Source organism: Hoplias malabaricus, chromosome 11, assembly GCF_029633855.1.
Source record: "Hoplias malabaricus isolate fHopMal1 chromosome 11, fHopMal1.hap1, whole genome shotgun sequence".
NCBI classification, from domain to species: domain Eukaryota; kingdom Metazoa; phylum Chordata; class Actinopteri; order Characiformes; family Erythrinidae; genus Hoplias; species Hoplias malabaricus.
In genome coordinates this window covers 10,000,341-10,021,851 of record NC_089810.1, presented here as the reverse complement: position 1 = coordinate 10,021,851, position 21,511 = coordinate 10,000,341, and the positions used below count along the sequence as shown (strand labels likewise).

The 21,511-nt window shown below is 45.6% G+C and overlaps 2 protein-coding genes across 5 annotated transcripts; one reads left to right on the top strand and one right to left on the bottom strand.

Annotated features, from left to right (window-relative positions):
* Positions 1-779: 779 nt before the first annotated feature.
* On the bottom strand, positions 780-5,331 carry pgpep1l (pyroglutamyl-peptidase I like). 4 transcript variants are annotated; one of them, XM_066684227.1, is made up of 6 exons: positions 5,183-5,331; positions 4,978-5,110; positions 4,536-4,588; positions 3,711-3,827; positions 2,334-2,560; positions 780-2,140 (listed from the first exon to the last, which is right to left on the bottom strand). In XM_066684227.1, the coding sequence occupies exons 2-6, from the start codon at positions 5,030-5,032 to the stop codon at positions 1,852-1,854; spliced, it is 741 nt and encodes a 246-aa protein (XP_066540324.1). In that variant the 5' UTR covers positions 5,033-5,110; positions 5,183-5,331; the 3' UTR covers positions 780-1,851. The 4 variants fall into 4 exon arrangements, with proteins under 4 accessions (XP_066540324.1, XP_066540327.1, XP_066540325.1 ...); XM_066684230.1 differs by having other exon boundaries at positions 3,771-3,827; XM_066684228.1 differs by having other exon boundaries at positions 4,978-5,105.
* Positions 5,332-7,632: 2,301 nt separating this feature from the next.
* On the top strand, positions 7,633-21,270 carry synm (synemin, intermediate filament protein). Its single transcript, XM_066685171.1, has 5 exons — positions 7,633-8,410; positions 9,342-9,651; positions 14,106-14,230; positions 16,291-16,361; positions 16,472-21,270. The coding sequence occupies exons 1-5, from the start codon at positions 7,902-7,904 to the stop codon at positions 18,676-18,678; spliced, it is 3,222 nt and encodes a 1,073-aa protein (XP_066541268.1). The 5' UTR covers positions 7,633-7,901; the 3' UTR covers positions 18,679-21,270.
* Positions 21,271-21,511: the final 241 nt, after the last annotated feature.

Here is a 21,511-nt window from a genome sequence, read left to right as displayed (position 1 = left end):
GTGTTTGTAGCACTGATCACACCTACCCCTCTTCCAGCTGTTAAAGAAGTACCACTGTGTTAGCGCTGCGGTGCTGCCGCCTTGTCATTCCTTCACCTCAGCCCTCACACGTAACGCCCTTTGACCAGCCAAAGATTTTGAACGGTCTGGACCCGGGTTCTGAAAATCCCCCTGTAACCATCATAATGTAATCTAGTCCTTTGCGTGATCTTGAGGTGTTAGCTACACCTGCTTGTAGATGTAGTGATATTTTCAGTATAGGGGAGGTCTTAACCGCTTTTAACATCCTTTCGGAAATCCGGAATCCAGGCCCGAAGGATCTGGCATTCTCAGTTCACCATGTTTCTGAATGCTGCCTAGACTTACAACATCATTCTCCATCATTTCTTCTTCTGTTCTCTTTAACGTGACCACACACACCAAGGGCCTAACGTCATTAAAGAAACCCTCTTCACTATATCCTTCTCCAGAGAGTGTGACAGAGACAGGATTGTAGTTTAGTGTCTTTCTCTCTCGCTCTCTCGCTCTCTCTTCTCTACTGCTGCTCACAATATGCTGCTTCACTCTTTGGGTTTGTTTAATACCTCTCCATCACAGCTGGCTGTCCAAAGCACTGGGCAGGGTTTGGGTCTCTACGGAAAAATCTACAGAGTGGATATAAGGGGATCAGAGCATTGAAATTCACTCTAAAGTAAAGTAATGTGGTGAAGAACACAAAAGGACTCCGTGGCCCATAATCGTACCGACCCTGGAAGGTCTGCTCCGTGGCACTTCGCTCTTGAGCTTGTGGAAGAGGACTTCCAGGGCTGAAAACAGGGGGCCGGTGATAGGGAGACCGGGTCGGGAGATCAGGTTTTGCTGGAGGACAGCGTGAGAGGGAAAAAAAAAAAAAAAGAATAGCGTTCTGCGCGGCACAAGACGAAATCCAAATCAGTTGTTCAAAAGGCCTTGTGCTTGTGTTGTTGCGTGTGTAAATGGATGGGAGTGTATCACATGTAGATGTAGTGATGTAGATTTTTTGATGTCTTTATAATGAGAAAAATAAAAAAATAGAGATTGGTGATATTTATTTCTGTTTTTGTTTTGTTTCTGTAATGAAATGGACAAAAGGGTCGGCCTGTTGCAAGGTGAATGTCAGTTTTCACTGAATGCTGCCAAGGTTCCTTAGTTACCTGTAGGTTACAGATGTACTACAGAAACACAGACACAAATAGGACAGCGATGTCCAGTAGATTACGGGTAGTCATGCCAGAGTTAACATGACTAGAATTGTAAAATAAAAGAGATACGTTTACAGTAGAAATAGCGCTCGTTTCAATGCCAGTTCTTCGCGAACCTGAAGGTAGATCGACCGAACGGATTTGACTTTTCATTTCTTGAGTATCGTATGATTTCATTTTATTGTGTTTCTACAGAATGCGAAACCTCAGGTTTGGAGAAGATGCATGGATGCATTCTAACTGCAATAATGATCTGGAGGTTTTATAAGCGTCGTTTTCCAGGCACTGTTCATTTGCTTGGCATTCCGAAAAAATAAAAACAAGAAATAAAAAAAACGTCTAAGGGGCCTTGTTCTACTGTACTGAGACATGTTCAGATGTTAATGCTTTTCATTTCTCCTTTCGCAAAGAACTATATCTGTCACTGAACTGATGAGTAGGGTCTGATTTGGTGAAACGGCTTGGCTGGTATATTCTTGTCTTCTCGTAAATGATGTATCTGAGGCCTCCTCCTTTTATTTTATTTTCTCCTCACCTCTAGTTGAGATGGTATACTTTTTACATGCCATTGGCTTAATGTGTATCTGAAGAATTTTCATGTATTTTCTTTTTATTTCTTAAAAATTTTGAATTAAAAAAGTGAATGAGACTCGTGTGGATCTTGGCTTCGTGTTTCCTTGTGAACGTTGTTTATTGCCCCTGAGGAATCCCAGCTCGTGGTGCATTCTTCTGCTCGTGCTGTTTGGTTTTCACGCAGGTGCTGCGTGTCCAGCTGGTGTAACAAGGTCTGGACGATGATCTGGAGCTGTGGCACCAGAGTGTCTGAGCGTGCCAGGCTGCCTGAGGCCGGCACATGGACGAACACTGCCCTCCTCTGCCCGTATTGGAGGGAGCAGTAATAAACAAATTCACACAGGTACCTGCAAAACAGCACATGCAGCAAATGCACTTCATTCTACGCTCCAGTTTTATTGCCCTGACCCCATATGGTAATGATGCTGGACGCGTACGTAACACCTTTACTGCTGCTGCTGCTACTACTCTGTCCTCACAAGTCATCTATGAGAAAATAATACATCTGACACATTTGTAAATATGGTAGCAAGTACAAACCTCCCAGCATCCCTAGAGTAGATGACATCCAGACTGAGCCCTTTTAAGTGCTTGGCAAGTGACCTCATGTCTATAATGGAGTCCAGCCACTCGGCTCCTCCTTCAATGCAGCAATTATTGGCAGGACACGAGCCACACACATCTCTGTCCTTGTAGCCGTGGTTCTTGGCGGTCTGTTCCAGAATGATGCATCTGGCTCCTGGTGCTATGCCCAAGTGGACAGCAACCTGTTAATCAGAGGGAAGGCATGTGGTCAGGAGACGATTCTTGAATCCTTTCATTGGTTTAAACCAATTACAATTCATTCATTCATTGTCTGTAAGCGCCTATCCAGTGCAGGCTTGCGGTGGGTCCAGAACCTACCTGGAATCATTGGGCGCAAGGCAGGAACACACCCTGGAGGGGGCGCCAGTCCTTCACAGGGCAACACACACACTCACACATTCACTCACACCTATGGACAGTTTTGAGTCGCCAATCCACCTACCAACGTGTGTTTTTGAACTGTGGGAGAAAACCGGAGCACCCAGAGGAAACCCACGCAGACACAGGGAGAACACACCACACTCCTCACAGACAGTCACCCGGAGGAAACCCACGCAGACACAGAGAGAACACACCACACTCCTCACAGACAGTCACCCAGAGGAAACCCACGCAGACACAGAGAGAACACACCACACTCCTCACAGACAGTCACCCGGAGGAAACCCACGCAGACACAGAGAGAACACACCACACTCCTCACAGACAGTCACCCAGAGGAAACCCACGCAGACACAGAGAGAACACACCACACTCCTCACAGACAGTCACCCAGAGGAAACCCACGCAGACACAGAGAGAACACACCACACTCCTCACAGACAGTCGCCCAGAGGAAACCCACGCAGACACAGAGAGAACACACCACACTCCTCACAGACAGTCGCCCAGAGGAAACCCACGCAGACACAGAGAGAACACACCACACTCCTCACAGTCACCCTGCTGCTCGCTGTCCTCACAGGGAGCAGCTCATTATCATTTAAAGGAATGGGTGCTGAAAGCGGCCCTCCTGAACAGGGCTGTGAAGAAGGCGTAAGTGATGAATGAAACTTCATACAGTACTTTTTTCCTCAGGGTTCACAGCATCTCAGTCTGAATCTGTGTGAAACAGATATATCTGAGCACCGTGGGGGGATGATTGCATTCAGGATTGCCACACTGACCGCCACTGTAATCTCACTTAGGAGACAGCACTTCAGTAAATTTCCCAAACCAGACCCAATGGACACAGAAAATGTCTTGGCAAGATGACAGAATGCAAGAAATGTGAAATATCTTCGCTGGCCTTGTCTAAGTTCTGTCAGGACAATGGTACTTTTGTAAACTTGCCTTTGGTTTCATTCTCTGCCATATTTCAACAAGAGCTTGCCGAGCTTTAGCGTAACTCACAGGAATCTCTGCTATGTCGATATCTGTGCCCTCTCCAAGACCGGCCCTTTTCAAACCCTACAAGAAACACGTCAAATAGTTAATATTCTGCCTTAATCAGATATATATGAGACATATATGTTTTAGAATATTCCATAGTGTTACTGTAAAAGCTGCCATATGGAGCTGTGTTTATAGGTTTCACTTCAGTGTTGACTGTCTGGATGAAGCTGGACCTTTTTGTTGAATGCACCTACATATGTTCAAACCTGTAGACGTCCAATACAGACTGTATAACTGCACACACAGTTTATATAATCTCCACACTCCACACATGGGACGCTCTGGAGCAGCTGCACATGAACTAGAGCAGTGCAAACCCTCTATTCCTTAGGCAAGGCAGGGCAAGTTTTATTTATAGAGCACCTTTGATAAAAATGATTAAAACTATTTAAAAGAAAAGAAAGTGCAGGGTGTCGTAAACTGAGCTGTAGCTGCTTTGAGCTCTTGAGCAGTGAACATACACCCTCTGGAGAGATGGAGTGACACTCAATAAACTTGGGATGAGTTGGAGTGTATGTGTAATGCAGAACTAATCACAGAGGAGTGGGAGCCAAGGGAAACAAACTCTGGATTAATGCCCTTGATTTCAGATTCAGCCGTGTAGCATATAATGTGGTGGCATTTGTTTTCATAAATAATATCCCTACAGAAAAATGATAATATGAAATATAAACATAAAAACAAGAACTCTACATTAGAAAACGTCTGAGCAGAGAATAATACCTTAGCTGCTTCCCAGCTTGCGTTCACCAGGTGTTGTCGAAAAGGTCCAAACCCTAAACAAATTACAGTTGTACGAGGTGATTTTATTTAATTACACTAATAGAAATAAGCCGTTAAATACAAAGAATACAATGTAAATAGATATTTTAGCAGTGACGTCAGCACAAAAACTTGAAAAACTGCACTCTGGGACGAAGTGTCCGTTTGTTGTTGTTGTTCACCCGCTTGGCCAGTAGAGGTCGCCATGACTAATGAAGTAGCGCTCTGCTTTGGCTTCAGGATAAGCGCACTCTGGTGGCTAAGTAGGTGTATTACAATAACAGACCTACTAGTGAAATTAGTGTGTGTTTACCGTTGATGTATCCGTAGTAGACGTCACAGAGAAAATATCTGTTTAGGCACAGTTCACTAACAATCAGGCTAAATTTAACCTGCCACTAACCTGTGACCACGACCAGTTCCTTCTGAGAAGAGGAGTCCTTCCCACTCAAAGACATGTTTGAGAACAGAGCTTTTCTCCTTCAGCTCGTCTCCCCAACCACAGCTCAACACCAAACATGGGACAAAGACCTGGGCTGGAGAGAGAGAGGGGGAGTTAGGGTTAGACAGAGAGGGAGAGAACTCACTAAACGGCTCTTCATACTCACGACTGAACTGTGAAAGTCACTGCCTCAAAATAAACTAGGATTCTAAAGAGAGCTCCGAGTGAAGAAAGACAGAGAGAGGGAGGAGAGGAAGGAGGAGTAAAGGCTGCTGCACTGTCCAGCTCCGTCCACTTGGGAGAGCCATGTTCTCACAGCGCAGAGAGGGGGTCTGTGTTTAAGCTTTGTTTTTCCCACCCGTATTCAGACACCCCTTCTTCCTGCGCTGTGATTGGCCCACAGTTTATACTTCTATACTGTCAGTAAGCCAATAGGAAGTGGCTATGACTCCGTGTTAATGGAGGACTCTCAATGGTAAAAGCGTAGACTGAGTGCCCTGCTGTTGATATAAGGGCTTTTTGAATGTACCCTGCTCCACCTAGAGATTTTAATCCACACAAAGCACCAAGGTCACCATGGCTGCTGTAGAGCTCCTCCCACTCATGTCACAGTGCTAATGTTTAACAGATCACACCTGTAGAGCTCTCCGCCATTTCTACCTCATACTGTTTATTAGTATGACAGCCCATGAGAAAACAAAACACTGTTTTATATGTAAAATATATTTCTCTTTTATTTTTTAAGCAGATACTGAAAACCTCAGAATTGGGGCCTGAACAATGGTTTAAATGAAATATTGTGCATTTCCATTCAAGGACTTTGACACTAGAAGAGCCAAGTGCCAGTCATTTCATCATTATGATGTCATACTGCCGTCTAGCCCCCCCCCCCCCCCCCCCCCCCCCACGCAGACACAGGGAGAACACACCACACTCCTCAAGGACAATCACCCAGAGAAAACCCACACAGACACAGGGAGAACACACCACACTCCTCAAGGACAGTCACCCGGAGGAAACCCACGCAGACACAGGGAGAACACACCACACTCCTCAAGGAAAATCTCCCGGAGAAAACCCACACAGACACAAGGAGAACACACCACACTCCTCAAGGACAGTCACCCGGAGGAAACCCACGCAGACACAGGGAGAACACACCACACTCCTCAAGGACAATCACCCAGAGAAAACCCACACAGACACAGGGAGAACACACCACACTCCTCAAGGACAGTCACCCGGAGGAAACCCACGCAGACACAGGGAGAACACACCCCACTCCTCAAGGACAATCACCCGGAGAAAACCCACACAGACACAGAGAGAACACACCACACTCCTCAAGGACAGTCACCCGGAGGAAACCCACGCAGACACAGAGAGAACACACCACACTCCTCACAGACAGTCACCCGGAGGAAACCCACGCAGACACAGGGAGAAATACACCACACTCCTCACAGACAGTCATGCGGAGGAAACCCACGCAGACACAGGGAGAACACACCACACTCCTCAAGGACAGTCACCCGGAGGAAACCCACGCAAATATGTGATACTTAACAGAGAACCATTTGTAGGGTTTTATTGTTGAATAGAGGAGGACTTTAATATATTAAAGTGACAGCACGTCTGAAAAGAAAACAAAATGGCTTATAGCTTTAGGGGACTGCACACTAATGAACACTTGAGTGTGTATAGTATATTTCATTTCTGCTAGATCACCTGGAATCTTTCAGACGGCACCTTTAAACTTGGAGTAGGTGATTGTGTAGAAATCAGTATGCAAGTCAGTGGTTGGAAATAGTCATCCCTACTTGAACACACACACACACAGCAGCACAATGCTTCGCTTTCAAACACCCTCTGCCTACCACACGTCTTACCTGTAATAAAACACCCAACAGCTACAGTGAGTCTTCATCCAGCTGCTATTTGTGGTAAGCTCTCTCTCTCTCTCTCTACTCTACTCTGGGCTCAGCCCTGCAGAAACTGCACTGTGTAACTTTTGGAGGAGGATAGGAATCCAAGAAAACACACACACAAACACACTCTTGATTTCAGGACAGTTCTGTAAAAGTGAAGTACACTGTGCAACTGTAGGAAGAGGCCAGGAGCAAAAATACCAAATCGTACCTAGTGTTTCTTTAATATATCACCTACTCCAGCATTAAAGGAACATTATAGCCCCTTTCACACATGCCCAGTAACCCAGAAAGTTATATGTGCGATCGTAAACATGTGCGACATTCAGACTTTGTCCCTCTAGCCTCCTAATAAAGACTCTGGGATGAAGTCAGAGTCAATGCATGTGAAAACAGAGCCCTTTCTTTTCAGGAACGTTTCCTGCACACACTGCACATGCACCGCCCTGGACTCCCCTTACAGCTGCAGAGGGTAATTCACTTTTATATCTCTTTCCTACTGTACTGAATAAAAGAGGTAGTGGTACTCTTCATGGAAATGCACATAGTGCAGTTTCTGCAGTGCTGCGCCTGGAGTAGCGATGACAGAGGCTCTATTCTCTTCACCATGTATTTGAAGCTGTAACTTTAATTTTAAAATCCTACCTAGTGTTCCTTTAAAAGCTTTGTGGCGGTGGACTGTTTATTAGCACGACGTAGAGAAGTAGCCAATCACAGTCTATGAGGGCGTGGTTTGTCGGAAAACGGGTGGAGGAAAAAATGACGCCCCTGTCACATCTGCCCCCGGGGTGGAGGAGGGTGAGTGAGGAACGCCTCTCTGTGTCTCCTCTCCGCTCCTCAACACAAACATAACAACGCCCGCAGCCTCTCACTCTCCACACGGACCCATGACAACACCGCGGGGCTAGCGTCCAGGAGTTTCACCGCCACTTCGTCCCACTTCGACCCTAGAGGAAGATGTTTCCCTCGAGGAGGATGTTCGAGAGCGAGAAGCACCAGCTGCAGGAGCTGAACCAGAGGCTCGGTCAGTACCTGAGCCGGGCGCGGGTCCTGGAGGAGGAGAACGCCCGCCTGGAGAGAGAGCTCGCCGCCGAGCGGGAGAGCAGGTGCGCGGGCAGGGAGAGCGGACACATGGAGGAGCTGAGGGAGATGAGGAGGCTGCTGGAACGCCTCTCCTTCGAGAAGAACAAGGCGGAGCTGGAGAGAGAGACCCTCCGCAGGGAGTTTGAGAGCCTCCGGGCTCTGTGCTCCGAGGAGAGCGCGGTCAGTAAAGGCCTGGGCGGAGAGCTGAGGGACTGGGAGAAACAGCTCCGAGGCGCCCAACACCATAACACCGCGCTCGAGCAGCGCCTCGGTCAGCTCCAGCACGAGTACGCGCGCCTGGAGGACGCCCACCGGAAAGATATGACCCATCTCAGGAGCCAGGTGCACGCGCGAGGGACTCCTGGGCACCCTCAGAGGAAAAGGTACTGGGCTCAGTCTGGGAACTGGGAACACTGTAGTTTAACTGTAAATTCAAAGCTGAGGAGAGGGCCTAGAACTACACCCTGTTAAAGCCCACCCCCTGGTCATTTATTAATTCCCCAAAGCGCACCCCTCTATACAGACTGAAAAGTTAGGTCCAAGAAAAAAAATAGTCACACTGTACCTTTAAAGGGTCTTAAATGCAGCTCTACTCCTTCACCATCATTCAATATGCAGAGATGTATGAATATGTAATTTAGCGCCAACCTCTATCTCCACCCACACGTCCTCCTCTCCCCTGCAGCTCGAAAGCCCCACCCCACAAGTTGAAAGGATTTGTCCCTTAGGATTATGACATAAGAAACCTGAATCTGTAAATTCAATGTTTTTTTGCGGATGTTTGCAACACTATTTAATATTTATATCTTAAATAGTAAAAAAAAATTGTGATCCTCCACTGACCTGTAATGGAGAGAATAGAGCCTCTTATATAATAGAGCTCTGCACTGCAGAAACCGAACTATGTAAATGACTATAAACCAGGGCTTCTGCTCCTCGCTCCTTACTGCTGTTCTCTCTGGTCGGGGTGAACAGCGGCTTGTTATCATTTAAAGGAACAGGTGGCGAAGCCGGCCGTTCTGAAGAGAGCTGTTGAGACATATTCGGATTCTGCTGTGAGGTTTGATCCTTGTGGTATTTTGACCAAAACAGGTCACAGATGTTTCATTAAGAGCCCTGTTCACTTGTGGAACACACACACACACACACATAATATGTATAGTTTTTATTTCATAATAGTACTACAGTAGTACCAGAGGTGTAGTACCAGGGGGTCAACATGTCGTTGCCATTGTTACTTTAAACTAGGGACTATATTCCATTGTATGTAGCCCCTAATAAACCGACCTGTACCTGTGCCCGTCTGTCTGACAGCGTAGCGACTGAGGCCCGCCGTGGCTTGCCAGCTGTCAGTGTGGAAGAAGTGGAGCAGTATGCACATCACTTGTCTGAGAGCTGGATGGAAACTTTGGAGATGTATCGACAGAGAGTGGAAGAAATGGAGGAAGCCGTGAAAGCAGACCAGCTGATGCTGGAAGACTTCAGGAAAGAGAGGGTGCAGTACAACTCTGAGCTGAACAGACTGAGGGCAGAGCTGGAGAAACACGGCAAGATTCAGCTGCAGCTGGAGGAACAGCTCGTCAACATGCAGGAGAACTTTAGAGGAGACATCTGTCAGTATCAGGTCAGTGAAGAAAACGCGAGCCGTGTCGGGAGGCGTATAGTTTACATACAACAACATTAGGCAATTTACAAAAAGCACACACACTAATGAAACTGGGTGAGTGTTGGAAATTGTTCACAAGTGTGTGTGTGTGTGTGTGAGTGAGTGGGTGAGTGACTGGTGCCTTGTCAATGAGTCTGCATTGGCTCTGGACCCACCTTGACCCTGATCAAGATGAAGAGGTTACAGAAGATGAATGAATGAATTAATGACATGGCTGTCTTTAATGCGAAACTCTGAAAAGCACTTGGGCGGCACGGTGGCGCAGCAGGTAGGTGTCGCAGTCACACAGCTCCAGGGACCTGGAGGTTGTGGGTTCGATTCCCGCTCCGGGTGACAGTCTGTGAGGAGTTGGTGTGTTCTCTCCGTGTCCACGTGGGTTTCCTCCGGGTGCTCCAGTTTCCTCCCACAGTCCAAAAACACATGTTGGTAGGTGGATTGGCAACTGAATGTGAATGTGGAAGTGAATGTGTGTGAGTGTGTGTTGCCCTGTGAAGGACTGGCGCCCCCTCCAGGGTGTATTCCCGTCTTGCGCCCAATGATTCCAGGTAGGCTCTGGACCCACCGCGACCCTGAACTGGATAAGCGCTTACAGATCATGAATGAATGAATGAATGAATGAATAACACTTGTTTGATGTGGGTGAGTGGTTCCCCCTTGTGGAGGATTTAGGGCTAGATTTGAGTGAGTGAGTGAGTTCTGAGAGGTGCTTAACCTTTGAAAATTTTGAGAGCAGCTGATGTATTCAGATGATTTACTTGGTTTTCTGTGGACAGCGATGATGTGATATATTAAACAAAGAGAATTCTTTTTTTATACATTTTTATTTATTGAGGCATTACAGGTAAAATATATCAGAGCATTTTCTACATCTTTCTTAACAATGCCTTTGAAACGTCTTCTTTGATTAACAATATTAATAATATTTTTTTAATTTATTGGGCCAATAGAGTGGGCCATTTATATGGATACACCTTAATAAAATGGGAATGGTGGGTGATATTAACTTCCTGTTTGTGGCACATTAGTATATGGGAGGGGGGAAACTTTTCAAGATGGGTGGTGACCATGGCGGCCATTTTGAAGTCTGACATTTTGGATCCAACTTTTGTATTTTCAATGGGAAGAGGGTCATGTGACACATCAAACTTATTGGGAATTTCACAAGAAAAACAATGTAACTTTATTCTTTCATGAGTTATTTACAAGTTTCTGACCACTTATAAAATGTGCTCAGAGTGCTGCCCATTGTGTTGGATTGTCAATGCAACCCTCTTCTCCCACTCTTCACACACTGATAGCAACACCGCAGGAGAAATGCTAGCACAGGCTTCCAGTATCCGTAGTTTCAGGTCGACTTCAAAATGGCCGCCATGGTCACCACCCATCTTGAAAAGTTTCCTTGAAAAAGGAAGTTAATATCACCAACCATTCACATTTTATTAAGGTGTATCCATATAAATGGCCCACCCTGTAGATTCAGGGAATATACTGCATTCTTACAGTAAAAAAAAAGATTTAAAAAAAGGGTAAGAAGTGCGAATTAGTTTGTGGAAAGAGTGTCTGCTGAATGCATTAAATGTTTATGCAAATTAAGGAGAAAGGGGGATGGAGTCCGTTCTTCTTGTTTACAAACAAAAACAGAAGTGTTGAATAAGATTCTGAGGCAGGTTAACCTCTTTTTTTCATCTCACAACCGCAGAAATGATCTTGTAGTGAACACACTAGGTCCTGTTGGTAATATTAAGCGCTGAAAGCACCCGTTGAAAAAAAGAAACTGCACAGAAAAACATCTACTCTCTCTCTCTCTCCCAGAGGAGGGCCACACCCACCTTCAATCACTACAGGCTACTGGAGATAGATGCCATGCTGGAAAACAAACTGGCACAGCCCTGAGATTAACCAGCATCCAGACCACAATACAGAGCAGCGACAGGGAAACACTTAGTGCTTTACATATTAAAATGAATGTAGAATATAGAGATGCTTCACCCTGATTAAAGAAAACTGTTATTTGGTTTAAAATATCTGAGGTTTATTCTTAAATGTTGTGTACTTGGGGAAAACTAGACGAGCATCAAGCTCACACCTGTCATTACCAAGGCCACTGGGGAGGTCTGGGTGAAGAGTCACAACAGTTTAATCTCAATTTACATTATCTTCTGGACCAGGGCTGCTGCTCCACAGAGCCGTAATTATGAGTGAGCTAGATAACGTAAGCCCATCATTTAGGAGAACGTTCATTGTTGTGTAAAGTGAATGAGCCGCTGCTTATCTTCTGTAAAAAGCTTGCAGCCTCGTATAACCTCTCCCCCATGAGGTCAACTTAAGTCATTTCAAAATGTCCTTAACAGAGTTTTTGCATAACCACTTTCCGAAATCTCTTCATCCCTGCTTTTGCTGCTGTGTTTTAATTAGCATCGTTCTGATAGGATGTCCTCCATTCATGCCTCATTACCCAACTATTCCAGGATGAAATGCTCCTAACTGAACACAGACAAAGCTAATGCTTAAAAGAGGATGCACAACACTGAATCATATTTTGTGACATCCCACAATAAATACACTGATAATTTTCTTTGCAGCTCGGTTTTCTCAGATCTGGGAGTGAATAGTACATTTCTACATTTAAATTATTCATTCATTCATCATCTGTAACCCTTATCCAGTTCAGGGTCACAGTGGGTCCAGAGCCTACCTGGAATCATTGGGCGCAAGGCGGGAATACACCCTGGAGGGGGCGCCATGCCTTCACAGGGCAACACACACACACACACAGACACTTTTGAGTCGCCAATCCACCTACCAACATGTGTTTTTGGACTGTGGGAGGAAACCGGAGCACCCGGAGGAAACCCACGCAGACACAGGGAGAACACACCACACTCCTTACAGACAGTCACCCGGAGGAAACCCATGCGGACACAGGGAGAACACACTACATTCCTCACAGACAGTCACCCGGAGGAAACCCACGCGGACACAGGGAGAACACACCACACTCCTCACAGACAATCACCCAGAGGAAACCCACGCGGACACAGGGAGAACACACCACATTCCTCACAAACAGTCACCCAAAGGAAACCCCACGCAGACACAGGGAGAACACACCACACTCCTCACAGACAGTCACCCGGAAGGGGAATCGAACCCACAACCTCCAGGCCCCTGGAGCTGTGTGACTGCGACAGTCACACGGTGTTCTCCCTGTGTCTGTGTGGGTTTCCTCCGGGTGCTCCGGTTTGGTATTTTTGGAGACACACGTTTTTGATTGGGCTGCGACGATGTGTTTATTGACAGACATTTTTGCGTGATTTCCCATGCCCTGTCCCAGGAAGACACAGCAACATGGATTCAGTCTGTTTCGCGACAAGCAAAGAGGATTTTAAAGGCTTGACTCCTAGGAAGAGTTACATTTACATGTCCCGGATACTACAGCACCTTGTGTGTCTGATCTGCTTGATGAATCACTTAATGGCCCTAATTCAGGCTTCTGGCTATTGGCCAGTTACCAGACCTGTCTCCTTAAAATACACAATGACTGTGTCAGGGGGGGAGGGTGTTGCAGGAGATCCTCAACAGGTGCATCACAGAAGGGGTTGCGCCCAAAATACATTCTGATCACTCCAGCCAGGCACTGAGATAACTGTTTCCTTTATTTATGTTTTATTAGACTGGTATTAATAGCTTCTTATGAACCTTGTATTCACAATGTTTATAAACACATACATAAACTGCTAAGCAGTATGTTAGAATACATAATCAGTTGTAAGATTAGACCAGACACAGCAGTGCTGCTTGACTTCTTAAACACTGTATCCACTCACTGTCCACTCTGTGAGACACTCCTCCCTCGTTGGTCCACCTTGTAGATGTAAAGTCAGAGACAGTAGCTCATCTGTCGCTGCACAGTTTGTGTTGGTCAACCTTGTCTAGTCCTTCATCAGTGGACACTGTATTCTTAGTCCAGCACTGACACTGAGGGCTTTAAAAACTCTAGTAGCACTGCTGTGTCTGATCCCACACTCACACAACACCACCACATCAGTGTCTCTGTAAAGCAGGGTGAAATAGGGATAAGAAAGTTTACAGAGAAACGGGTGCACTCTGTAACTGTAGAACTACAAGGTTCTCCTCTATGGTCAGTGGAGCTGATAAAGTGGACAATGAGTGTAGAAACGAGGTAGGTGTTCCTAATCCAGCTCAGGGTCGCGGTGGGTCCCTGGAGGGGGCGCTAGTCCTTCAAAGGGCAACGCACACACACACTCACACATTCACTCACACACTCACACCTACAGACACTATTGAGTCGCCACTCAGATGCTAACTCAGGGTCTAATACTCAGATCTCTTCATGTTTTTTATTAGTTGGTTGAAGAAAGTAGGAAACTGACTCTCTTCCTCTTTTGCAGATTATCATTGAAGAGCTGGAAAATGAGCGCCAGATTTTGGCCAACACCATTTCAGAAAAGCTAAAGGAGCATCAGGACCTCCTGCAGGTTAAGATGGGGCTCGGATTGGAGGTGGCAGCATACAGGTACGACATTTCCTATGATGTCACTGACCCGTGTGTTTGTGTTTTGTAAATTAAAGAATTTGACACCTGCAACGTACTCCAAAGGTGCTTCATTTTAGCTTCATTTTTTCATGAAAAATGGACGTTGTGTTGTCTGTGCTAATGCTCAAAGGGGCCATCCAGTTTATAATGATGCAGGCATTATACAGGCATGAGGTGTTTCAGGGTAGTGGTCTGTGTGGGACCAATTTTGTAATCCCACTCTTGCTAGAGTTCATCCTGCACCTGCCCACTCCCGCCAAAAATCAGCAACATCTGTGCCGCTCCCGCCCGCAGCTTAGATGTTAAAGACTGCTCCTGTCCATTGTAAATGGAGGTTATCTGAACTATATTTTTATTTTATATTTTACTATGTTATAGTTTATATTTAGTGACAGTAGCAATGAGTCATTTGAGACAGGAACTTCATATATGTCATGCTAAATGTCCTCATTGTAATGCGTTAAAGCCTATTTGTATCCGTTTTTCTGAGTTGTTACTGAGAAGAGCAGTTCCTCGGATGGCCTTGTGTCAACGTGAGTGAAAATAGAGAATAAAGCTGGGTCCCTGCGCAATGCTTTTCACCATTCTTCCACATTAAATATGAATCAGAATTAGTTCTGCTTCGTGGTTGAGCGCACACAGCTCCTGCAGAAAATGCTACAAAAATAAACAGGCTCTGTCATGGTAAATCACTTTGAGAAACATTGTTAATATCCTACATGGAAAGAAAAAGTCACACAGCTCCAGGGACCTGGAGGTTGTGGGTTTAAGTCCCGCTCCGGGTGACTGTCTGTGAGGAGTGTGGTGTGTTCTCCCTGTGTCTGTGTGGGTTTCCTCCGGGTGACTGTCTGTGAGGAGTGTGGTGTGTTCTCCCTGTGTCTGTGTGGGTTTCCTCCGGGTGACTGTCTGTGAGGAGTGTGGTGTGTTCTCTCTGTGTCTGCGTGGGTTTCCTCCGGGTGATTGTCTGTGAGGAGTGTGGTGTGTTCTCCCTGTGTCTGTGTGGGTTTCCTCCGGGTGCTCCAGCTTCCTCCCACGCTCCAAAACACATGCTGGTGGGTGGATTGTGTGCACAGGACATACATAGTTCCAAAGTGTCCATAGGTGTGAGTGTGTGTGTCGCCCTGTGAAGGACTGGTGCCCCCTCAAGGGTGTGTTCCCGCCTTGCGCCCAATGATACCGCGTCGGCTCCTTCCTGTTTGTTGTCAGCTATTTATTTGAAAAGTGTTGAAGCTGTGTATGCTTATGTTTCATTAGTTGCAAAGAAGTGGAATATCAGATGTGTTTACTGTATGTATCAGCACACTATTAGATATTAATCTTAATAAAAGATGTACTATATTTTGACTTTGTTTCTATGGATAGCAGTTTGATTCCAAAAATGGCAGGAGCATCTACTCACCCTCCAGTGTGTACACAAAGTGACTGCCAGACCTTTTATAGAAAGATCAGCAGCTTTGCCTCCTTCTTCTTCTTACTGCTCTGCTGTTCCACATTTCAAACCACTTGGGATTATTCTCTTCACTTCCTCTTCTCTGTCTTTTTTCCCGATCACACTCTCGTGGCTGCTCCGTTGTTTGGAGTATATAGCATGACTTTGTTTGTGACGTAGAGGGCAAGCCTTTCTGAGTCTGTGTCATGGATTGACATTCAAAGCCATAAAGGAAACATGTAGAGTGCATTGTGGTTGATATTTTTAGTTTGGTCTTTCAGCAAACCCAGAGGGGACAGCCACAAGGGACATGCTGAACTAGTCCTCAGAGTGTTTCCCTCCACTGCATGTGCTATAAATCTATACTCTATCCATCAACATTAAGGTAGGTTTCACAGAAAGGATAGTGAAGGGTACATGCCTGTGTTTTTGCAAGCGAGGCTTTGTACTTGGTTACGATGTCTTCCTTTTGATTTAAGGGTTTGCTTTGTGATGGCAGAACAAGGTGGTCGTAACCCTCTGGACAGGTGAAAGACATAGTCCAGATTGCCAACATGATTTTGTGTTTTAACAAAGAGCTTCAACTGTTGTTTTTTTTTTAACTTCTCAGGGCTCTACTGGAAGGAGAAGGAAAACATTCTCAGATGAGGTCTGACCACCGTTCGAGAGAGAGAATAATAGGTAACTTAACCCTGTTTTTTTTCTATGCTATTTATCACTGAGGTCAGTATCCAAATGGACAGTCAAATGTTTGTTTTCTCTGTATTTAAGCTTGTATTTTTCTCTCCTAGATATTAAACTGCCAGCTCAGTACAGTCCAAGGATATCCACCAGCCAGCGGGAAGTGAGAAAGCATTTCACAGGACATGATGTGAGGTATATGGAGCCCATTTCCAGCATGAGAACCTCCACAGTGTCCAGTCAGTTCGATTCCCAAAGAGCCTCTAGGGTTGTGCCCATCACTATGTCAACACATGCCAAACAGAGCCCTGCTGCAAGAAGGGATATGGTCTCTTTCACCAAAGCAAAACAAACAGCAGCTGCAGCAAGTGCAGCCAAACCTGGCGTCTCGGCTAGTGACAGAGCCAAAGACGTGATGGAGGAAAAGAATGTGAAAATCAAAGGGCTGTCACAGGACATACGTAGTTCACCTGATCGTCCCCCGTCAAAAACAGAAAGCGAAACAGCCCTCAGTCCCTCATCAACATCAGAACAGAAATCAGTACGAGTTGTGTCACCTCCCATGATGAGCCTGAGCAGCTTGGAGGACAGAACTGGGAAAGTTGTTGTTAAGAAAATCGAGAGGATGATTGAGAGAGCAGATACAGATCAATCCAAGGTCACTAAGAGACCGGTTGAAATACGGTTCATCGAAGAAGAAGTGTTTGAAGATCAGAGAGATTCAGAAGAGTCTGGAAATGAGGAACAGAAGGCATTTGCAGGTCAGGAAAAAATACTGGACACAGTGTCCATGGATGAAATTATCGAGAAGGTCATAAAGCCTGCTGGCCTGGACACAAAGATGAGCTCCACTGACTCAAAGATCACATATCACCTTGAGAAAACCCAGCAAGATGATGGAAGCACCAAGACTCAGATTGTCTTACAGTCAAAGGTGGAAGAGAACCTGGATGTGTCAGATGACTCTGCTCTGGAGGAACTCCTTAGCAAGGGAGTGAAAAAAGTCTCCCTGCAGGGTTTTGAGGGGACACCTACAGGAAGCATGATACAGAACCTTCTAAGTCTTGGTCTCGAAGGTGAAAGTCTTGAAAACAAGTCTGTTAATGTGGAGATAATAGAGGAACCAGTGGAATCACAAAGCGATGATGAAGGGGACATTGAAATTGAGGAGACTGTGGAGGTGAAGTCCAAACCTTACTTTAAACCTTCAACAATGTTCTTCCAGATGGGAGAGCAGAAGAATGAACCTGAGCCAACGGGGAGTACCAGTGAGACTGTAAGAGCCTCAGGGTTTGGTGAGGGATCTGTGCAGGTTCAAGAGGTGTCTAGAGAGGAGAGTCTCCCTTACTATTCCCAGGAACAAGAGACTCAAGAGTATTTTGTTTCTAGCCCTGAAGACAACATGTCTGAATCTGAGGAGGGTGGTGGGTTTATGTCTTATGGACATTATGGAGTGGTGGATGACCTTTCAGACGAAAGATACTACCAAGAAGAAGGACCACATGCTAACAGAAGATACTCTGATGAAGGTGACAGCATCAGAGAGTCTCCAGAGTATGTCAAAAGAGACCCTTTCCCACAGTGTATCATTGAGGAGGAGGTACGCGTTTCTCCAGAAGTGCAAGGGTCCATGCTGGAAATCTTGAAAGAAGAGTCACTGGACCCAAGGGAGCAGCTGAAAGGAGCTCTGGAGCAACTGGAGAGCACCGTGTCTGGATCACTGAAGGAAGAACTTGCTCTCCTCACCAAAGCTGGTGAGGCCTCTGATGGTGTCTCTGTTGACATTAGGAAGGTAGAAAAGGCTGAAGGCGATGGAAGGATGACCTTTGTGGCAGAACTCAATGTCTCTCAGACTCTGGAGGAATCAGGGCTGCTGGACGACGAGACAGGCGACCTGTCCCAGGAACACCTGTTGGCGGCTCTGCAGTCCTCCCATCCTGGACTTCACCAGGCCCTCAATGTTGGAGCTGGTGGAGGATATACTATGAGAGTCTCCAGAGAGGAGGTCCAGTCAGAAGGCATGCCGTGGATAAGCGGCCTGGAAGAAACCGATGACTGGAGCTCGGCTGGTGAAGCTGGCAGAACAGAAAAAGTCATCCGGCTGGAGCCTAACGAGAGAGCCTTCACGTTTCAGATGGATATCAACAACAGCTCGTCGGGATCACCAGGCTTAGAAGGGGTGGATTACCGAGAAGAGAGAGACAGTGGAGCCAGCGTGCAAGAGTTTGTACACACTCAGACCATCGACCCTACTTTGACGGTCCGACATGAGAAAAGAATTGCTACTGTGTACCTGGAAAATCCCAAAGACGACTAACTGATATCCAAAGACCCAGCAGCTTACAGTCCCGTCTACAGTATGGAGAGTTGTCCTTTATTTTCTGTATAATGAGGATACATTCAGAGAGCAGGGTGATTTACTCAAATCGGGTTTACCCCAAACAGGGCGGCACGGTGGCGCAGCAGGTAGTGTCGCTGCTCCAGGGACCTGGAGGTTGTGGGGTTGAGTCAACTCCGGTATTGAGTTTCCTCCCACGGTCCAAAAACACACGTTGGTAGGTGGATTGGCGACTCAAAAATGTCCGTAGGTGTGAGTATGTGAGTGAATGTGTGAGTGTGTGTTGCCCTGTGAAGGACTGGCGCCCCCTCCAGGGTGTGTTCCCACATTGCGCCCAATGATTCCAGGTAGGCTCTGGACCCACCGCAACCCTGAACTGGATAAGGGTTACAGACAATGAATGAATGATTACTTAAATTTACATTATGTCAATAATAAAAACAACTGTGTCATTTAACGCCACAGAAATGAATTTTCCCTAAACAAAAAGCAAACAACGAAAAATATCAAATGGTAAATCCCTGCTCTCAGTTAACCATGTGATCTCTGCTTTTTCTTTCTTCACATTTATGTCCTTTATTTCCTGAAAACATAATCTTGATCTCTATTTTTCTACTAGGTACATAATCCATATCTCTTCATTTTGATGATGATAGCCTCTTAGCACTTAGCTCTTCAGTTTCCTGTTTTCACTGCTATGGCCCTCTTTGTCTTACAGTTGAACCAGGCGTATATACATTAGTTTTTCTATGGTTATGATATTTACCAGAGAATTAAGGAGATATTTTTTTAAAGAGGGAGTAGGTTGAAGAGACAGAGTAACGTCAGTAGTTAGTAGTTAATAAGTCCAGTTGTGGCTCGGGTTAACCAGTGTAAGGAGTGCGATATTGTTGGATACACGGAGTCTGGCTCTGTGGTTAACAGCAAATTTCAGACTGTCCTTCCTGTCTGTCTTAGATCCTTTAATCCTTAAATACCATTAGAGCAGCATTCACTAATCCAGCCATCTTTATGCTTCCAGGATGAGAGCTTTCACACTGCTCTTTACTAAGACAGAGAGAGAGTAGCTTCCACTCAGGAGACAAGAATGTAGGGCAAGTGATCACTCTCATAGTGCACTAGAAGTATACTTCGGTGCCATTAAGTCTGTCACTGCCTGAGACTCACAGCCAGGATCTGCTGGAGTAGTTTGCATAACCAGTGGTTATTTTAGACCATTGCTCATGCTTCACAAGCTGGAAGTGGAGGGAATAAGAAGGAGAGAGCAAGAGAGAAAGAGTGTGTGAGAGAGAGAGAGAGAGAGAGACCAGGATACATACAGTAAGCCTCTTTAGAGTGCTGCAGTAACACATGATTCCTTAGATGTGGCTTACACTTTACATGACCGTAAACGGTGAACATTAAGTCTAATATTTTCTTAAATTCTTTAGCAGTTATGTTCTACAATAACGTTGAAGCATGTACATCTTCTCTTCTGTGTTTTTGAAATGAATGATTTTCTTCATCTTGTCACACAAGCGTATACACCGTTCACGGCACTGCACTAATACTCTTATGAGCACCTGTATCTGAATGGTGCAGATTTAGCAATACTCTACAACCGAAAGCTTCCACTTTGCTCTGCTGTAATCTCTTTTAGACAAGGTTTAAATCGCCTGGTGTGGCACAGGTGACAGTTTTGTGCCTCTACCACATGATGAGGTCATGAATATTTTGACTCTTTAAAGCTGCGCTATGTAACGTTTGGGGATTTGTGGTTCTGACCCCTCTGGTCATAATGTGTAACTGCATGCAGCATGCGGGAAAAGTGCGCTCAGTCATTAGTTTTTTACAATTCTGCACTGTAAGCTGATGACACCAATACTGGGAGGAGTGTGAGGACAATGACTCGCCAATGTACATTATGTCAAAAAGCACATTGCTGTCACATCAACTAAAAAATTGCTGTTTCTGGCTGACACCACACTATGTGATCAGAGAGAGCAACACCTCGTAGGACTCTAGACCTTGGACGGAGTCATCACCAGGGATCGAAGCGAAGGTCCTCACGTTCCCAGCCTTGGCTTGGAGCCTCTTTCTGAGCGGTGTGAAATCTCCCACCAAGTCTGGCCCCACTACTTTAAGCTTTGTGGGAGACCCACTGCATCACACACACTGAGCAATGCAACCCAGTTCAAATCAACTTACTTAGTGCAGCTTTAATGCTGGAAACCAAAGCTTTGTTTAGCACTGGAGGTGACACAATGTTAAAGGCATCTGACAATTGTCTTTTGCAAACTTGACTTTGCTACATCAGTATGTGCTCGCAAACACTGTGATACTGTTTTATTTACAGCACTGTCATCCCTTGTTAGCTTTTTGATTTCACTCTGTCTCTATCAGTGTGTGGGAGGGGTGTATGTTCTCTACAGTCGTGTGACATCAAGAAGATCCTGAGGGGGAGGGCACAAATGCATTTTGGATTTTTGGATGTTCTTTAGCTGAAAGAGTGTACTTCTAGGAATATGATGTTTGGCAGCTTCTGTGTCCAGATGTAGCCTGGACATTGGTTCACACCCAAACAACAATAAAAGCAGCTCCTGTGTGCTTCAGACTGTGTCCTAAGTCTTGATTATTTTTGACATGGAATTTGAAAATGCAGCCACAGTGTGGTTCAGTAACAGAGACTGTTTTATGAGAGAAACTTCACAGAATAGCTTTTTAATTTCCACTCTCTTAGATTACACCATGACACTGCAGAGCTGTCTGCTTTGCAATAAACATTGCCTTGGTCCCTTGCCAGTCCACAGTTTTCCACTAATGAAACAGGGTG